The sequence below is a fragment of the Clinocottus analis genome, unplaced genomic scaffold, assembly GCF_023055335.1.
Source record: "Clinocottus analis isolate CAN_PGR_092001 unplaced genomic scaffold, fCliAna1.0.p SCAF_3, whole genome shotgun sequence".
Classification (NCBI taxonomy): Eukaryota; Metazoa; Chordata; class Actinopteri; order Perciformes; family Cottidae; genus Clinocottus; species Clinocottus analis.
The window spans coordinates 17803386-17824012 of NW_027176042.1; the positions used below are offsets into that span (position 1 = coordinate 17803386).

General features: G+C 40.8%; 2 protein-coding genes across 12 annotated transcripts in view; one reads left to right on the forward strand and one right to left on the reverse strand.

Moving 5' to 3' along the window:
* Nucleotides 1-1197: 1197 nt before the first annotated feature.
* Nucleotides 1198-2749, reverse strand: LOC137795930 (inhibin beta B chain). Its single transcript, XM_068593518.1, has 2 exons — nt 2380-2749; nt 1198-1979 (listed from the first exon to the last, which is right to left on the reverse strand). Exons 1-2 carry the CDS (start codon nt 2747-2749, stop codon nt 1198-1200), a joined length of 1152 nt encoding a protein of 383 aa, XP_068449619.1.
* Nucleotides 2750-4646: 1897 nt separating this feature from the next.
* Nucleotides 4647-20627, forward strand: part of LOC137795928 (R3H domain-containing protein 2) — a 52186-nt gene continuing 36205 nt past the window's right edge. For 7 of the 11 annotated variants that reach the window (XM_068593506.1, XM_068593515.1, XM_068593513.1 and 4 more), the window contains exons 1-2: nt 4647-4896; nt 5255-5308. The gene's annotated coding sequence lies outside the window, so the exon portion shown is untranslated. The other 4 variants (XM_068593507.1, XM_068593509.1, XM_068593510.1 and 1 more) reach the window with 4 other exon arrangements.

A 20627-nucleotide genomic window follows, 5' to 3' on the forward strand; every position in this document is an offset into this window, starting at 1 on the left:
TCATATGCTTTCAGAGACTAGTTACCCAACTGATTAGCCGCCTTGTGTAAATAATACAGTGAAGATGCTGATCAAACATATTTCAACTTGCAGGCAGCATCGGCTGTGTTCAGACAGAACTCAGGGAAGATTTGACCTCTTTAAACCGTTTCAGTTCAATCCTAAAAACTGCTTTACAGTGTTTGTTGGATGTAATTCAAGGATAGAAGATAGTCAAATACATCAGTTATAGAATAGAAATAAAAGTATATATGAACATTGGGTCCCAGGCCCACGTAAAAATACTGCTTTAGGAATAAAGATGGAATCTCTTTGATATTTAGACCAAGATGACTTGATACTCAATGTCCAAGCTGCACTTTGTCATCCTGAGTCAATGAAGAAGGCACAATTTAAATCAAGGATATCTTTCATTGTATTAAAAGCCTTGCTTCAGAATGGCATTTTTTTTTGTCATATTGTGTGTGGACACTGAGCCCATTACGTGAAAACATGTCGTAACTAATATTTTGAAAAGCAAGTACTAAATACTAAATAAATAACCTACGTGATGAAAAATGATGCATCTTTAAAACATTACAGTGACGGCTCCATATTAATATTTCTGTTTTTTTAAGCCCTTTTTAAGCAGTTTATTTGTTTTAATGAATTGAACTTCTTGTCTGTGTCGGGACTGCCATAAGGTTTCTCAGTTTACATCCTCTCTTTAATTATTGCTTTTGATATTTGAATTAAAAATGTGTCAGCATTCAGATTCAGTGTATAATCTCATTTAAATTCATTCAGTTGGTTCTAGGCACTTTCTCAGCGTTAACGCACCAACTCTTTACGTACTGCATACTAGACTTTAAAATGAAATTGGAAAAAAATGATGACAGCCAGTGTGATCTCTTTAAATATAATACAACACAATCTCTTTGTCTTTGTCATGACTGTTTACCTTCGGCAATCTTAATTTCAAACCTAGTGGCTTGATGATGCCACTAATTCAACACACTTGTGTGTCTAATTTGGGACAAAAGTGGTACTTTTTTAAGTACAAGTAACAACATATATAGAGTTGGTTGTCCCAAACTAGATATATAGAAACACTTGTGTATGTGTTATCTTTCTGGTCATCTACAGAAAACCAATGCATCTTTTAAGTTTCCTGTGTTAAAGAAAATCTATGTCTTTCATACTCCTATCATATGTCCATTATGTACATCCGCAGGACTCCACTATCATATCGGAGACGTCTGATTTGACAATGCTGTGCTGGGAGTCAAAGTACACCATGGAGAGTGGCCGGCGCTCCGTGGCAACACAACATGAAGATGCAGCCGTGTTAATGCCGTTGATTTTCAGCTGGCTGAAGACAGTGGTATGGAATGAGGATGCTATGCCTGGGGAGCCAGCCAGATGCTGGGGGCACTGACCAATGCAGTAGTTCATATGGTAGCCTTCAGGTGCAATGATCCAGTCATGCCACTGGATGTCCTTGAACTTGATGTAGAATTCTCTCTTGCAGCACACACTTACATTGTCACCGCAACGCAACGAGCGCTTCCTGAGCGTGTGTTTGGAGCGGTCGTCTCGAAGACGCACTTGGGCCACCAGGAAGGGCTGATTGGCGGCGTCAACAGAGTCATGAAGGGAGCAAAGGTTCCTCCCGTTCTCATCGCAGCTGACTTCCAGACGGAGTCGGTGCTGGTCCCCATCCAGGAAGGCCTGCAGGGTGCGGGTGATAGGGAAAGTGTGCCAGTTACTCTCCTGGACCTCCAGCATCTTTTCTATCACCAGGGTACGGTTCGAGCTGGACCTCCCACCTTCTGCAGAGAGAAAAACCCGGGCAGACAGGCGAGAGTCTCGATAACGGTCCTCAGAGGAGCGGACGTAGATCCACAGAGAAGACAGGAGCACCTGGATACTCTGGCCACGTTCCTGCAGAAACTGGAAGGTAAGACTGAGGCTGGCTGCATCACCGCTCTCTGTCTCATCTATGGATCAATGAGAACAACACAGACTGTTAATATCACGTGTGTTACAGAAACAAAAGGGAGATCATTTAAACTATACTTATACAAATCAAGCTGCGGATTCTTGGAAATAACAAAGGACAACATCATTTAAAGTATTTTAACATATCACTATTTTATGGATGACTCTGTAAGACCCACAACAAGTATTGCAAAAATAGCATCTAAAAGGTGATGACAGAAATTTACATGTTATGAAACAGTACAACAACTGTATGTTGTTAACACACGAGGAATTCCTAACCTATGTTGTGTCCATTTTACGCACAGTCATGCGTAACGTGCACACCATGCGCTCATAGTGCTTTAGGTCTATGCAGCTATAATAGATTACAGCGTAGAATTGTAATACCAAACTTACTTAAATCAGCAAAGCTCACTATTTCATAGCCTTGATCTTGGGTGGGTAGACGGTTCTCTAGTTCAAGAGTACCATCGTGTCTGACGCGCCCCGAGTGCAGTTTGCGCAGCGCAGTGAGGAGCGCTGCCCGGGGAATCGTCTGAGTGATGTTTGGTCTCTCCTTCAGGTGCAGCTTTTCCAAAAGTTGATGCTTGGCGATTTCTATCATCAGCCTTTCCTCTGCGCCTTTCTCCATCGCCGGCCAGGCACAGGACGCGCAGCCCGGGGAGCCATTGACCCAGAGACCCTTCAACAGCACGGGTGCCAAAAACAAAAACACGGGGAATAAAAAAGACTGCGTCATCCTCGACTGTAAAGTAAATAAATGCATGTCTATGCCACACGTGCGTGGGGAAAAAAAAGAAGAAAAAAATCTTCAACTTGTCTTTCCTGAGTTCTTCTTTGGAAGTCACAAGTTTCTCAGTGTTGCCAGAGGTCCTTTTTTAACAGCTGGACACAGTGAAGACGGGAGTTGAGCGAAAGGAATGATGTTTCACTCTCCCAATGGTGTAGATATCTGGGGTAATCCACCACAACTGGTGACACGTTGGAGGGACGCACCAATGAGTGCGTCGAGGCGCCGAGGAAATTACTGGCAACACTCACACAACACGTACACAACACGCGCCACACGGGCTATCACCTTCTGCAGTGGCACACGCAATCAGTGAAAGTTCTGTCAATGACACACACTGGCAGCACCTCACTGTCACGCGCTGCTTTTAAACGTCTTTATCAACGGTTTATCATGCAGTGCATTGTCTATAACGATGTCGTCACCTCATGTTATCACAACAGGTAGTTTCTGTGCCTCGTTGCCCTCTGAGCGAAATACGCAACCTTCCACCACCGCCGATCAAAGTTGACGTTCAGTGCCCTTTAACCTAGTTACAGAGTAAGCGAGCCACACAGGCACCAAACAATACGTGTAGTTCAAAACGTGCAAAGGACTGCAGCGCGGTATTTTAAACACGTCCCGTCATGTTCACTTCAAGGTGGCATGGTAATGTACTGTAAAATGATGCCTCGTGTGTGCGTGTGTGTGCGTGCGTGTGTGTGTGCGTGTGTGCGTGCGCGCGCGCGCGTGTGTGTGTGTGAGAGAGAGAGAGAGAGAGAGAGAGAGAGAGAGAGAGAGAGAGAGAGAGAGAGAGTGAGTGAGAGAAGAAAAAGGTTAATTACACTTTCTGTCGTACAATTGTCCGTACAAGTTTAGTCTGTTTGGGTTCTCACAGGAGTCTAGTTTGTGCTTATGATATAAAATCCAAGATAGAACAGTTCACTTATGTTGCACAGCTTTATAGTCACCTTAGTCACCTTCAAGCCTCACTGCAAACTTGCTGAAATTGCATCATGATATATGGCATTGGTTTACAGCAAACATGTTGCATGTGCAGCTGAAATAATATACATAAGTGTTCTGTTGACACATATTTAGTGTGTTAGAAATCAGGGTGTTGAAAAAGCTGACATAGGAGAAAGCATCATTAAGGAAAAATGTGTCTTTCAAAACCATTTGTGTTGTGTGTGTGTGTGTGTGTGTGTGTGTGTGTGTGTGTGTGTGTGTGTGTGTGTGCGCACAAATGTGTTGAAAACATAGGACACCTTTAGAGTGTGTGGTACAGTTGTACTACTAGTGCATATAGGTTATATTTTTGCCTCGGGATAGAGGTTGAGTGACAAGTACTTGCCTGCCCACTTGTGGGGAATTTTGAGAACTACAACAAACGATACTTCTGTATTGGTTCCTTTGAAAATGTGTAAAGTACAAAATTAGGCTCACTAAAGGTAAATTAATTGAAAATGTCACTCAACAGCCCTCCAATCACAAAGGATAATTATATGAATTAAACTCATCATCATTACATTATAGACAGATACTATTAATATAAAGTGTGTATTGTTTACTTATTCGATCTGGTTTATGGGAGATAGTTTGTAGAAAAATGTACTTTCCTAAAATGTGTCAGTGGTTTAATGTCCATAATGTCACTACACCTTCATTGCTTATCAACGTAAGATACACAAGTGCTCCTTAATAATAAACGTGTAATACAAAAGTAAAACACACAAAAAACATTATGACAGTCTCTATGTTTCGAGTTCAGTAACGTTGAATAATAGGTAAACAACTGTACTGTATCCTATACGTCTCACTGCGAATGTTCAGTACGCCGCTGACGTAAACTGTCGGCGAGGGGTAAAAAGAAAAAAAGAAAAAGTGACGCTGACACACAGATACAAGCCTGAGCCGAGAAGGGGGAATAGCGTTTTGTTTCTTTTTTCTTTAATTTGTGTCCTTTTATTTTTTGGCGTTTTGTTGTTATTCGGCCGTGTTCCTGTAACCGAGTCGACTGCCTTGCTCCTCGGTGCTTGCTGACTGTCGTTCACGCCGCTCGCGCACCCCTCACGCGGCGCTATTTTGACAGTTGGGGTCGCAGCGAACCGACTCAAGCTAGCGGCTCCATTATATTAGCATTGGTAAGTCATTCGGGAAAGCTAGCCAACCGTATCGGCTAGTTAGCGCCTCGTATGTTGGAGACTTGACAGTACAAAGTACGGGTTTACAACATTTCCGTAAACACGTGCCACGTTGTCGGTTAACTGGTTGTAATGTAGACGCTAAGTTGTGTTAACGTAGGGCTGCTAGTGTACAGTGAACAGAAAGGGCTAGCTGTCGGGCTAGCATTAGCTAGGTGCTGTAGGTGGCTAATTATACTCTCCGGAGGAAGCGAGCTAATACCGTGAGCTAGCTATTGTTAGCGTGTGGGGCAAGCTAATATGTTCAGTCTACTTGCACAGCCACGGCTCTGACCACACTGCCATCTGTTCTCTACAGATACGACTTGAAGGATTCTCCACACGGATTCGTAACATACGGCCAGCAAAAACGGTGAGCTAAACCTTTCAGGGTGACTTGAGATCACTTGTAACGCTCCATGTTTTTCTTTTTTCTTTCTTGGATATATACCGTGACGTTAAAGCACCATTTTTAAAGTCCGTGTTCTCCATGCCTGACACGAGCCATGTAAACGTTTTAGTCTTCTTATCGTAGGGAGACGGCACCGAAACTCGGTGTAAATATGTGACTGAAGTTAATGAGATTGAAGTGATTTGCTAATTATCTGGTTGAATCAAAATTAAGTGATCAGAAATAGCTTTAATCACGCTCAAAGCCCACCGGAGCTGGTGACAACAAGGTGTTATTAATGTCATTACACCGTGGCGTCTATATGTGTGTGTGTGTCCAATGATGGTTCATAAACGACAGCAAACCAGGTGTGGATGTAATGTCAAATCAATTTGAAATAACACACATATAGGTTATATGGTTTACGCAGTTTTAGTGTATTGTATTGTGTTGTGAGATGATTTAAGAAATCATTCTAAAAAAAACAGTGAGAGGATACAACTGGTCTTCATGGCACTATGGCATTGTGTGGAAAGTGTTTCTAAACTTGTCATTTTGCAAACTAAGGTAATATCTTTCGTCCAAGGCCATACCCCAGGGATGCATATCCCTAGCATTAATGAGATTAAACAGAAATGAGCAATTTTCACTCATTTTGTTTTCCAGTCCATAATACAAAATCATCCCGCTATAGATGATTCAAAGAAGAAAAATGGTTTGTCAAGGAAACCACGAAAAATGGCCATTGATCTTTGTCTTGGCTGTAGCGCTACATTTTGTTACTGAAGCTGAAAATAGATGGCAAGACCGTTGTGTCAAACTAGGTGGGATCACAGCACAGACTGTCAGAGCTGTGATTCAAACATCTGCTCTGGGAAAACAGCATGTGTGACTGAAAACATAAATATTCATTACAATCGCCATTGGCTAGTCATGTGATGCAGATAACTGCCAAGAGGCAGGCAAGGACTGCCAATATAGTCACATTTGATCTTGAGATTGTTTTGCAAATGTGTCTATTCTGTTGGCCACTCATCTGAGAGAGAGAGAGTAGGGACAAAGGTTAAGAAAGTATCCCCTTCTGCAGAATTTGTAATGTTAATATCATTGAGAGAAGACTTATCCATAATCAGATCGGATGAAAGTGAGTCATTGAATCAACAGTCTGCTGTTGCTATGGCCAGTAGTGAGAAAGATGGCGTATCCTGCCTCCCTTTTACTAGGTTTCCCCTACCCTGCAACTTGAAAAACCTTATGTTGATCTACTCATCAATTAGGTAAAGCATCAATACATTTTTAGAAAGAACATGTTTTGGGTGGACTAGTGTGAGTCTTGATAAAAAGATTTCACAAGTGTGCATATTCAGTAACCAGTAGAACATGTGAGTTTGTGTTGGATGTAACCTGCTTGTTATTACCGTATTCACCTCCTACAATCAAATATTTATTCAACCCATAGTCAATGCAAAAGCGTTTTTTAATACTTAATTACGAGGTAATGTGATTTGAAATAGGCAGGTAAAATCTGATAAGACATGATCTCTGGTAAAAATTTGTCAGCGAGATATCCGTATCTTCTTCTGTCTCTTTCTGAATTTCTGTTTGCAGCAGAATAAGCAGAAGGAGGCTTTTTCTAGAGAGATTTGAAGAGCTATTTATAGATCTCTGCCAGAGCACCAAGCGTGGTGCTGTTGCTGCTGCTGCTCCTATATCTCTCTTCTCTTAACCACTCCTGCTTCTGTTTCTCTCTCTCATCTTCATTTTTTCCCTCTTATTTTCCTGTTGTCTTTGTTTTATGAGCTTCCTTTCTTTTTATGTCTTTCTCAGTCATTGTTTCTCAATCCTTTGTTTCCATATCTTTCATTCATTGCTTGCACTGATGTAAATTATTGATCAGGGCAGAAGGGAGGCAACTGGTTGCATGACCATAAGCCTGGCTTCAGACTGGCTATATAGCTGCCTGACTGACTTCAATGTAATTGCTGTAAAGCTGGAGCATTTTCTATAGTTCAAAGGGAAAGAAAACAGAAAATTCATGATCACATATTGAAATTTACCACTGTATTGCAATAGTAGCTTTATTTTTTTGAGCTAAAATAAACCTAATTCGTCAGTAATAACCTGGTTATGTCCAAACACAATCGTATTTAGTTATGACCGGTTTTGGCTTGTTTTTATGTTTGTTGTGTAAATAATAACCTTTTTCCTAGTGTTTACTTATAATTGTATCTTAGTTATATACTAGAGACTGCAACACTTTGTGATTGTGTTCACAAACGGTTTATCTGTGGTGTCTTTGGCAACTGATCTTTGCTCGTCTCCTCCCCCCTCTTTCCTGCTTTCAAAGCCCTTCAATGTCTTCTTTTACTATGCTCTGAAAGAGGCTACCTGACGGCCCAAATGCAGAAGAAGCTGCTGGACTTGTTTTGAGTATGTCATGTGCTCAATCTGAAACAAAAAATTTTTTAGTGTCAGGCTAGCTAATTCTTACTATATAATGTGCCAGATGCATTATATGTCAAATGCAGTATGCCAAAGTTACCAGGATGTACTACTACATCTAGTCATATTAGTCAGTATGCAAGCCAGCATGTTTATCTGGCTGTTCTGACCCACAATCCTCCAATCCTGTGCAATGGATGTATATGCAACATTGTTCACGGTGCAATGTAATGAGGAATACCCTGTTGAATCCATACTGCGCATGCAACAGTACATACTTTGTAAGGGCAGCTGCATTATGTCCCAAAAGTTTAAAAAAAAATTAAAATACTTATATACAATTTGGAACACAGCTTCACTTTCTACATTGGTTGCACTGGTGTGCCTAACTTTTTATTTTAGGTGCACCCAACATTTTTCACCACATCTCACATTTTGAGCTGCAATAATACATTTTAAGCATTACATTTTTTTCAGTCCCAATACACATTGGTAATTTTTTAATTAAATAAATGATTGTAGACCAGCCCTGTGATGAACTGGCGACCTGTCCAGGGTGTACCCTGCCTTCGCCCCTTGACAGCTGGGATCGGCTCCAGCGCCCCGCGACCCTAATGAGGATAAGCGGTTAAGATAATGGATGGATGGGATGGATTGTAGACCAGAATAAAAAAGATACTATTTTTTTATTCATTCATTTTTTTTATTTTTGGTAAGGCCATCTCTGAGGATGTTGGATCAGAAGGGAATTAGAAGTTTACTCAACTTTTTGCCTTAGCCCCACATTGCGACCGAGAGTAGATAGAAAACCAGTTTACAACGCCAAATTTTAATGCTCACATTAGTACTGTTTGAAAATGACCACGGCTGGGTTTAACTGCAATCCACATGTATGTTGTTTACATATTGTATTGGTATAAAAGCAGCATAATGTGTCCATAGCGAGTGTGTAATTGAGTGACAAGGGAAATATGCGCTCAGAACAGATCAGCTCTTTGGCGATCATTGGAGCAGAGAAGAAATTACCAATAAAGTTCCTTTCTGATATTAAATGTAGCCGACAGTTTCACTCTTCTGAAATGAATCTGGCTCTTCTGATCAAGATTAGGCATTTTACCTGGGATTGGTCAGACTGGTAGTAAAGCATTTACCTCAACCAACAATCTCAGGTTTAATGGGGCACTGCAGTATTTTTCTTGGCGAGAAAACAATCAATCGTTACCTTAAATTTATATTAAAAGTTTTTTGTTTTTTTTGTAGATGTCGCTCGAGGAAGAGTACAGGGTACAGCTTCACACAGAAACAGACCTGCTAACCGGTCTGGCAAACCGGTGCGACCAATATAAAAATTTAATGACGCTTGACAAATTTTGGATTATGTGCAATTTTTAAAAGGTCCTACTTTGAAGCCCTGGCTAGGATTGCAGAGTAGTTGGTTGGTTGGTTGCTAGTATTAACTTGGCTCCATCTGATAAAAGGGAAATGTGTGCTTAACATCCAGCCATCCATTTTCTGTGCAGTACCTCTTGTTGTCTTGCAAGATCCATAAATCTAGACATTGGATTTAAACTAAAAACTTTCTTGCTATAACATGACAATTCTAACCACTGAGCTATGATGCTGCGTCTATGCTAATTATATACAATTTGTAGTGATTGTACTCTATATTCAAAAACAAAATGCATATAGACCATTGATATCAGCCTGGACAGATTTGTTAACATGTACACCTTTTATCCAAAATCTGAAGGAGAACTTTGCCTTGCTTTTCTTATACAGTGGTAGACACCATCGTGGGCAAACTCACAGCACCCATGGTGCTTTCACAAGCATGTAGGCCGGTTTTCTGCCTCAAATTGTAATAATTTAGAGCTGTGTAGTGTGTTTCCCTCTGAAATACTGGGGGAAATTAATATGCTGAACTATCCAGTATCAGTATTAGGTCCATGGACCCGAAAACAAGATTTTTGTGCAACTTTAATGCAAGAGCCGAAAGTATTCACACGGTTTACTTTTTTAAACATGCTTATGCATCTAATATGCAGTCATACCAAAGATATGTGGAGCTCTCCTCGACCAAAACAATTCTTAGTCTACTAACACTCATACAATATTGTTGTAAAAAATAAATAAATAAAACTAATTGTCTAAAGAAATCTTAGTCAATTTAGACCAAAAACGATCTATTAGTTGACTGAGGGGCCAGTTCCAGGGATTATCTGTCACAAATAATTTAAAACATGCAATATAATAAGGTTATGTCAAGGGACATGTTACAGAGAAATAAATCCTGGGTGTCAATTTGGAAACCAATGTGCCCTATCAATAAGTTAAATATCGAGAGTCACGACATTGCTTACAATTATGCTTTTTGGGTCACCAAAATGATTCCTAAAAGTAAAGTCTAGACCTACCGCAAATATCTTCTACCTCATTGGTTAACCACATACCGATACATGTAGAGCAGACTAGAGTTGGGATTTTCCATTCTGCCAAAACATTAAACAGTTTTACTTGCCTTTTGAGTTTTGTTTGCCTTAACCGATTGTACCCCTCCACTGCTCCCTCCTAGTATATTTGAAACTGTTGCACCAAGAAAATATTGTAAAAAAATTGGCTATATTTTGAGAATCTTGCAGTTGCGACTGCAATTAATTAAGACTATAGGAAGCTGTAGCTGCTTCACTTGAGGTGCAACAGAATCCAAAAACGTCCAGATTGTATTAAGGTTTTGAGTCATTTATTGGATTAGCATTGCCAAGGTTCCGCACAAACTCCAGCTACTTAGACTTAACTTTGTTGATTGTCATCTCTGGTTGTTATTTGTATTCAAATACGTAATTTAGATATTGTATTTTGATTAAAGATATCTTGGCATTAGTGCTATTAATAATAAGTTGCTTTGTTTCCAGTGTTTGGAAATAGTTATAAGTTATAAGACATAATTCCTTCTTTAATATCTATTTTATGTTTCTGTGAAAACATCTCCTTCGAACAACTGTGTAAATTCAAGTTTCTCGACAAACTTATTTTTTTAACAAGATTGCCTTTGTACATATACTTTATCGTTTAAAAATATCGAGATGTGAAGTGTATCTTAGTTCTGTCAGAAAACCTTTTTGTAGTACTGTCTCCTAATTGTTTTCCAGAAGTTTTAATTGTTTTTCTTTTGTTACTTGCCTGCGTCTCAGTTGTGATATTGAGTTTGAATAGAATATGAATGCATCATAATGTAACTCAATGCAACCAACGTACCTTTAGTGTGAGCTTCAATGCTGCTAACGTTACTAGCTCTCCTGCCAATTTCGACATGGATTTGTTGTTCACAATGTAGCATCATTATCAAGCATCAGCAAATAAAAAGCATTGACAGTTACATATTTCTACTGAATTTAGGCTGATACTGATCGGCAGTTTAACTTTGTGTCTCACTATGATGGTTAAACTGTGTAATTAACCCACAGTTCACTTGTGTGCAAACCGGGGGTGGGAGATCTGAACGGATCACGCATCAGCGACCTTACGCTACCTTACCTAGAGTTCTCTTCTGATGTTTTCTTTGATGCCGAACTTTTGACTGCCTCTTTTCCACTGCATTTTGAGCTGCAGTTTGCAGTGATGGAGCTGCAGGGATAAGATGCAAATAGGTTGTCCTGTGGGATTAAGGTTCCTTCCGAGCTAATAAGGTAGTTTCATTATTTTCCCTTTTCATATTTCCTTCAAAGCCCCTGATTTTTCCTATTTATTTTTAGTCATTGCAGCAGTGCTCCGTTTCACCAGCAGCTGTCAGTACTTTGTGTCTGGACTTGTAAACTGAATGAGCTCAGGCTACAGATAACGTCTTCATATACTCCCATGAAATGGAGATTGAAGTAGTGACTAGTTTGCCTGTGAATGTAGGATTGTATCCTTTTTTTTTTGCAAAAAAAAAAAAAAAATCCTAAATTGAAGTTGTGAATGATTCAATGTATTTTCTGTAACCCCCCCCATATGAGCATCTTACCATTTTATTAAGTGAAATACCACTTAAACAGCTGGACGTTAGTGCCATCCCTGGTTTGGCTGTCTCTGCAATTATATTGTCACACAGAGGCAGAGAGCAAACAAGATATGTAAGAGAGAGAGAGAGAGAGAAAATCTACACGAAAGGGAGGGTTGGAGGAGAAGGGAGCGGTGCAAATGTGCGCATGATAGCATAAGAGCAGTAGGGAAAGAGAACCAGCCAGCAAGCAAGGCTTTCTGTTTCCTTGTGGTGCACATGCTTCATTCAGAAAATAGAGGAGGCAGTCAAAAACGAGCTGTCTGTCCATTTTCATTAAACTCATTTAAAACAGCTGATGGTACAGACAGGAAGGGAGCAAGCGTGAAGACAAAGAAAGTAAAATGAGCTGAAGCGAGTGATAGAGGTAAACACTCCTGAAAATGAGATATTTACATGCTGCAGGAAATGGAATTCATTCATCTGTGCTACTTAGTGAGATAAAACTAATGTGAGCGATGTCTTGGTCCAGAGCTGCTGCTTCTCCGGCGATTATGTGCTTTTATCTGTGAGACACCTGATCCGACTTGGCTGGAGATCCACAGAGCTGAACTCTAAATACAGTAAGCGCGTGTGTGTGTGTGTGTTAATAATTTGGAGTTAAGATATAGCTTGTTCATGTGTCTTTCACAACTGTGAGATTTGGTTTAACGTGCAGCCATGGCTAATGTTATAATTTCCTTTTTATTTTAGCACTTTTTCGTTGTTGGTCTTTGTGAAATTCATATAATAGGGCAAGCTGGAAGATGGTTAAATGTACTGTGCGTACCATACAAGCATGTTAAAGTGCAGAACATTTTTAAACAGTGGATTTAAACTGGAAAAAGAACCTTGGGTTTCTGCACGTACATTTTAGGTTTTTATTGGCTGAAAGATGCTAGTGGTCAGTTTATGTTTGTGTGTCTGTACAGTTATAGAAAATGTGTTTGAGGCAAATGCTGAAGTAATGAGGAATTCCCTTCTACTGTGTCCCTGTGTGGGAGTATGGTGGAGGTGGCCTGGTGGGGGTGGAGTGTCACTTAGAAGTAGGCGTCACTCTGCAACTCTGTCATACTGAGGAGGGAAGGAGGGGTGCAGTTAAAAAGGAAAACCTAAGAGCTTACATAAGACTGCATGTGGGAAGTTATGAGACTTATCCTCCATGCGCCTCTTGGCTTGAAGGTGCAGTAATAGGTTATGATCACGGCTGTTTATGAAATCATCATTCATTCTAAATCTCCTTTTTATATCTTAAGACAGTAGACATTTACACAGTCAGTTCTTTCCCCCTTTATTTGTGAAACACAATATGCAGAAATAGAGGAATAATACAGAAGGAGAGAGAGAGGCAGCACAAGCGTGAGCGAAAGCACAACAGCAGAGCCCTCTTGAATAAAAAATTTGCTGCTATTAATAGCAAGCTGTCCCCATGGCCTCAGCACTGTTTCAGGTTTAGAAGACCTGGCTTTTCCCTCTCTTATTCCGTTTTGATGATTGTAGCCTGACTCGCGATCCTTCCCGTTGCTTCTTCCTTTTATTCTTTTTTTTTGTTCACTTGGCCCAGATCTGTCTTGTGCTGGATACGTTTATATAATGACTTGTGTACATGTGCATGTCTGTTAGCATTATAATAAATCAAGATGCATCAGTATCCTAAGCGATGCAACCTAATTAAAATAGCTTGATGTTGCCTCAAATAATTACACTAATCCTATCATTCTACTCTTGTCAATTAGAAATGTAAAAGATAGTCTGCCACCACCACAGCAACCTTCAGATTATATACAAGCTATATATACAAGACACCCATTTGGTGTCAGGTGGCCAGATCTAATGCCGTTTTCTTCCTGATGTTGGCTGGTTTACATGTTAGCCCCTTTCTTTAGCAAGAAATGGCATGGCTAGCTGAAGTAACTAAAGTTAGTTGCTTAGCCCTGACGGACCTACCATAGTACTTGTTAACTTGTCCTTGTATTTGAAATTGTGTGTGTGTGCACCCTTGTTGGTGCATATGACTATCACCTGTGTTTTTTTTTTTGTTTGATGTGACTTTGGAGTTCTGTTCCCCAGGTAGCTGATGCTCCTGCAGCCTCACTCCTGCATACTAATTGAAAATGCGTGGGAAAAAGACTTGAGTATGAAAGAGAGGAAGCACGAGAGCGAGAGGGTGGGATGAAAAAAATCAATAGCAATCCCTGGAGTAACTGCTGCTGTAATTGCCTTTTAAGTCAGTAGGTTCACACTTTCTCATCGGGAGCTTTTATTTAAAAAAATATAATACAAAATCCTCACAATTTGTTTTTTATTAAGAAATGGAAGAAGAAATGTTAAAGAATAAAAAACTTTAATACTTTCTTTTAGAGAGTGTCCCTTTTTCCATTCTCATAACCTATTTTTCGCTATATTATAAAATGTTTTCCTTCCAGAGCTTCTGCTCTTAAGTTTTTTTTCTTTTTTGTGTACGTCATCTAAAACACATGGAAAATGAATGTGAAATGTTCTGGAAAGTCTTGTGTTGTCCTGAAAACTTATTAAACTTTTTAACTTGATCTGGGAATTAACTACAAATTATCTATTGGAATTCCCGAAAACCAATAACAATGCTATCTGAAAGGGATAGCCTGAGTGACGTACAGGATCATATGTTCAAATGCTAGTTTATGCACAAGATTATCTTGAATGAGAATTGTCTCCTGATTACATTTTGAAAATGCTGTAAACACCCCTCCCTCCCCCTCAAGTCATGTCACATGGGAGCACATGCAAGTTACATGATATTACAAAAAGTTTCTTTCTTCCCAACATGGTTTAAACGGTTGAATAATGTTAAATTGGTTAGCGTGTTAGATTCAGTTGCTAATGTTGAAGCGTGAGCTTGCTTGTTTTGCTGTCAAGGTGTACATTTTTTGATTCAACTCTGGCTAGGGTCAATTGTTTTAAATATGTGTTGGGCATTGTTGAGAAAGTTGGCTAATAATTAATGTGAAGCCGGGAACACAATAATGAATGGAAGCCCAACTGTATGAGTCAAACCGTTCTGTATAGAATTTGATGTAGTCTCTGCGACGCCACCTATATGTTTCTGAAGCTCAAAGTTATTGCCTCTGGCCGTTGCTATCTTGACAATGATAACATAGCCTAACTCTCAGGGTAATCCAAAAATGGACAAAGATGTGGAGCTGGGGTGAACCCAGGTGACTCAGTGGGGCAGACGGCTAGCGGCTGCCACTCAACTCTCACTCACCATAATTATCCCTAACTCTATGCCCTTATATTATTCAAATAGCTGAGTGCTGCATTGTTAAGAGAGAGACTATAATATGACATGCAATTATTAACTTTTGTATTTGTAGCTCACAATGGATGTGATTGACGTTGTTAAAGACTCTTTTTGGGCTTATAATAATTGTAAAGGGGTTAAAGTATGGTGTAATGAAGTAATAAAAGTATTAATTTTGTTAATACGATTAGTTTACTTTCCTTCGATTTGGAAGTCTATTCCAGTGGTTCTCAAACTTTTTCTGTTACGCCCCACTTTGGAGGAAGAAAAATGTTTGGGCCCAAATTACTGCAATTCATGCTCAATGTTGAGCTTAGATCTATATTCAGTTTTGAGAGTCGATAGCAGAAACGCCAGTCTCACAGAGATCTTATGGAGGTAGGCTCTAAGCAAAACGGCAAGAATCGAGTTGCGCTTGCGTAACCTGTAAATGGCGTAGGCATATTGCCATGTATTTATTAATGACATTTTACGTCTGTGTACTTTGTACTATGTGAAGTTATCATGTTCATGGGGAGTGTTCGTCCTGAAACCGGTTCGATCCCTGTTCTCATAGTTTCATGTTTAAGTGTCCTTCAGCAAGACCCTGACGTCCCAGTGCTTCACATTTATTACAAATAAAAACTTTACTTTTATTTTGTTAAGAATCTGCACCCTCCACGCCCCGCCTGTAATACCTCCGCGCCCCACTAGAGGGTCGCGCCCCACAGTTTGAGACCCACTTATCTATGCCAATGCAAATGGACATAAAGCAGATGTTACATATAGATGGCAAACTAAAAGCAGCTTTCAGGAATGTGTGTCTAATAAACCCTTAAGTACACTTTTAAAAAAAAAAAAAAAAATCAAGAGGAAACCCCTAACTTGCCTGCTTTCGGGCCAAAATAAAGAGCAAATGACAGTGATGTAAAATAGGCCACGCCAATCTTGTACCAACGTAATACTCTAAGTAGACTAGCAAAGAGACATGTCCAGTAGTTGAATTTCAAGAGCGATAGACTGAGAGAGCAACTGAGAGAAAGACATGTCAGTAAAAGGGTGTACCTAACCAAAACAAATTTTAGGAGTGGTTGTTTGTGAAATAATTAGAATGCTGTGACGATAGATGCAGAGGTTGATGAACAAAGAGAGCAAGAAAAACAGGAAGAAGGTGAAGACGGGTAAATTGCTATCCTTAGCCAGGCAGAGTCATTGGGAGTGGTTGACTGTTACAGGTAAACAGATGGTGTAGCGCAGCAAGGCACAGACCTGCCACTGCTGTCAGGTCAGCGATGGGATCTAGTGACTGGCTGCAGTGTGCAGTTTCTCTAACACCATTTCCTAATCTTTACTGAGTTGCCAGTATCATACACAATCACTTTTTCACAGATGGAATGGGTGAGGAGAGAGCAAAGTGTTTAATTAATTTAATAATGATAACAGGTTTCAAATGCAGAGTCAAGACTTTCTTATTTTAACATGCAAAGTGTACATTGTAGGAAGCATTTTCATGAGCCAAAGCTGAATACTCATCATAAAGGAAATCTTTTTTTTTTAGGATTTATTAACATAATCAAACAAATAGGTGGTCTGGTGACTAGATAAGTGTCTGCACGGCTGTATTCAAATATAGTCAAGCTCACATGTCTGTCAAATGGTCTGTACAGTATGCATGTCATTTTGTGTCCACAGCTTCTACAGCAGGCTTGTCATCATCCCCCTATTTTTCTATTTTAGCACAGCGTCGTCATGGTCGGGACATTGCAGTTGCCCAATGTCTGGTGTGATAGTAATGCAAAAACAACAGGGGCCATGTTTTATGTTTTATCCGTCTGTGCTGACAACTCTCATGGTTGTCACTGTTCCTGCTTTTACTGCCCTCTATGATGATGCCTGTGATGGAGACCTCTGGCCTGGTGTGTGTTTGACTTATAGGTCTTTGATTTATGGGATTTAATGGGACTATATTTAATTGGTTACATATCTGCAAACAAGTCGCTTTTCTCAAAATTTGCTGTTTTGAATGTGTATCTAAACCTGAGGTAAACTTTAGTTTTTTTAGTAAACATTTAGCATACATGGCACTTATTTTAAAGCTGTACTTGCTTTATTATGCTATTATACTATAATTATATCAGTGTCATAAAATGAATACAATATTGTTTATCACAATTATTTCTGGGACAATATGTTGTCCAACTAATTAGTAATTACTGTAGGCCTTGTTCTTTTCTCACTCCAAAAGGCTTCAATTGTGTAAACCCACTTAGTTTTGTATCTTGTCACCTTTTTCACTACTTCAGAGTTTGCAGGTGTCTGAGGAACAAATGTTACAGAAGAAACGCTGAAAAACAGTAGAAATGGAGATGCTGGATGGTAGACTGAGCTAAATGGCTGGCATGTTGCCTTCCGGCTGGCCACTCTCGAGTGGACAAGTGACATTGTAAGAGACCGCACTCTCTGCTGATCCAACATCGACAGCCGGACTGTTTGACTGGCTGTATGCCTGACTTCCGGGTTAGGCGGGCTTGCAGCACTCGATTCTCCATCACTGTTTTGGCATGGCAGCCCAGCCAGCCAGCTGTCATTTAGTGTGACTAGGTGTTTGTGCAGATCATAGAGGACATTGTATACTATTAGGACACATCCAGCTGTTAGATTATGTAACATTTACTCAGGTTAATGTGAATAGCAACTTTGTCAAGTCCCACTCGGCCTCTTAGGGGAGTTTCAGACCAAACATAGGACGGCATTAAAAAATACCAGCATCCAGTGAAAAAGTGACCTATGATCCAGGAAGTTCAGTTTGAGTAAAACAATCAGTCCAAAGGCTCATTGGATGCCCAAACACAACACAGCTGTTTATGACACTCTAATCTATCTGGAATATATTTAATTGTCCTATACCATGGAAATTAGCTAATGCATTACAGCAAAGTTTTTTGTGGCAAAAGTTGAGCTAGATGCAACTTTTTGACTTGGAACCTTGCACTTTAAGTTTGCGAGTACAAATTCCACGTAATCGCAATTATAGTCACTGTTGTTGGTGTGCGTCTACTAAGGTGGTGGTATGAAACAATTAATTTACCTATTGTGTTCCAAAAATTAAACCATCTATAGCTGAATGTTTTCAAAAGCAAAAAAAAAATATTGTGGCAGGGAAAGACAATAAGAGGTTCCAATGCCGCTGATGCACATACAGAAAGAGACTGGTCATTTATTAATACCATGCTGTACCAAAATAAGGGATGTGACCAACTCCTGTGCGGGTGTGACCAATTAAGAAAAGTGGAAAAGTTGATCTGATCAGAAGGCAGGCGCTACTTTTTATTAGGCACTAGCTTTGCATTAGCATTGAAAATAGTCCGTTAATGCCTATTTAATTAGATTAGTTGGTGACAAAAAAGATTGATTGCCACATGTGTAGGCATTTATTTCAACATCAACAGAGTCACTATACTTAAAAAGAATTAGAACATGTCAGAGGAGATAGAGGTAATTATCATAGGTTATGCTGTTGCCCTTGCTCCGTAAATTCTAAGATTCATGATAGTTGAGATTGAGAAGTGAAAAGTTGAATAATGTCTGCATCGAAACTCTTAATTGTGTGTAATAACATCTGCGTCCACTTCTTCTAAAGACCTAGATACTGCATCCGTCTGTTCCTCAAGTGCTGTTGTCATGTCATTATCCCCCCCCCACCAATAGGTCATCAATCACATTTGAGTATGCCACAGCATGTGCGTCAATCATGGGAATTGATTTACCCTGTATTGATCTACAGCACTGAAGACTGGGCAATTCACAACAGTGTCCAAGTGTGGCTAATAATTTTGTTAACACAGCTTTGAAATTTAGATTTCTGCTATGACAGCATGCGTATGAGTTTCCAAATATTATAAATTGATCTAATTTGATTAGGGCGGGGCTGATAATGGGCGTGGAAGTTTTCCAAAGTGTTCCTTTTTATGTTCTCTGTCTGTCTTTTGCAGATGCTACCAATGTGTCATCTTAACATAGCTTTTTCCATAATGGTTTGTTTTGCAAGACGCTGTGCAAGTCAATACGACGTCCATTAGCTGGGAAAAAAGTTTTCAGCCAACGACCCCTCGTCAGTTTGGAGAGGCCTGGAAGTACTAACCAACTACAAGAGACCATCCCCCCCCACTGAGGACGATCATGGACTGGCTCACGATCTGAGTGGGTTCTGCAGGTTTGACAAGCCCACTTCCACCCCGCCCATCTACCCCATCATCAAACAACCACCTACACCACCTCCACTCTCTGCCTCCTCCTCACCTCTCCCACCCAACTCCCCTCCGGTACTGAGGATCTGCGAAGAGGATGTGAGTCGGCTCTTCCACAGACAGAAGATCAGGAAGGCTCTGGGCCCAGACGGCGTGTCCCCCTCCTGCCTGAAAGTCTGTGCTGACTAGCTGGCCCCCATCTCCATGCTGATCTTCAATCGTTCACTGGAGCTGTGTGAAGTTCCCTCTTGCTTCAAGCGCTCCATTATCATCCCGGTCCCCAAGACATCCTCCATCACAGGATCAAATGACTACAGACCCGTCGCCCAGACGTCCTTGGTCATGAAATCCTTTGAGAGACTGGTGTTGACCCATCTGAAGGACAGACACATGGCCCCTGCTGGACCCCCTGCAGTTTGCTTACCGAGCAAACAGGTCGGTGAATGATGCAATAAATATGGGACTGCACCATATGCTGCAACAACTCAGCTCCCCAGGGACATACGCAAGGGTTCTGTTTGTGGACTTCAGCTCTGCATTCAACACCTTCATCCCGGAGGCACTTCAACACAAAATCTCCAGCTCACCGTACCAGCCCCCACCTGTCAGTGAGTAACACACTTCCTGACAAACAGGACGCAGCAGGTGAAGCTGGCAAAAATCACATCCAGCACCCGGACCATAAGAACTGGCGCCCCGCAGGGATGTATGCTCTCCCCACTGCTCTTCTCCCTCGACACCAACGACTGCACCTCTGGAGACCCGTCTGTTAAACTCCTGAAATTTGTAGACGACACAACGGTCATCGGCCTCATCAGGAACGGTAACGAGTCTGCGTACAGAGCGGAGGTTGAACATCTGGTCCTATGGTGTGGTCAGAACCACCTAGAGCTGAACAAGTCCAAGACTGTTGAGATGACAGTGGACTTCAGGAGGAGCCCCCCAATACTCGGCCCCCCTCACCATAAACAACAGCACTGTTTCTGCGGTGGAGACCTTCAGGTTTCTGGATCCATAATCCCCTGCGACCTGAAGTGGGCCTCTTAACATCGACAATATCCGCAAGAAGGCCCAGCAGAGGCTGTATTTCCTGCGCCAGCTCAGGAAATACAACCTGCCTCAGGAGCTGCTCATCCTGTTTTACTCTGCCATCATCCAGTCTGCCCTCTGCTCTTCCATCACCGTATGGTTTGGATCGGCCACCAAACAGGACAAAGACAGACTGCAACGGATCGTCAGGTCTGCAGAGAGAACTACTGGTTCCAGCTTGCCCTCCATCTTGGACTTGTACACCTCCCAGAGTCAGGAAGCAGGCTGGAAATATCACTGCAGACC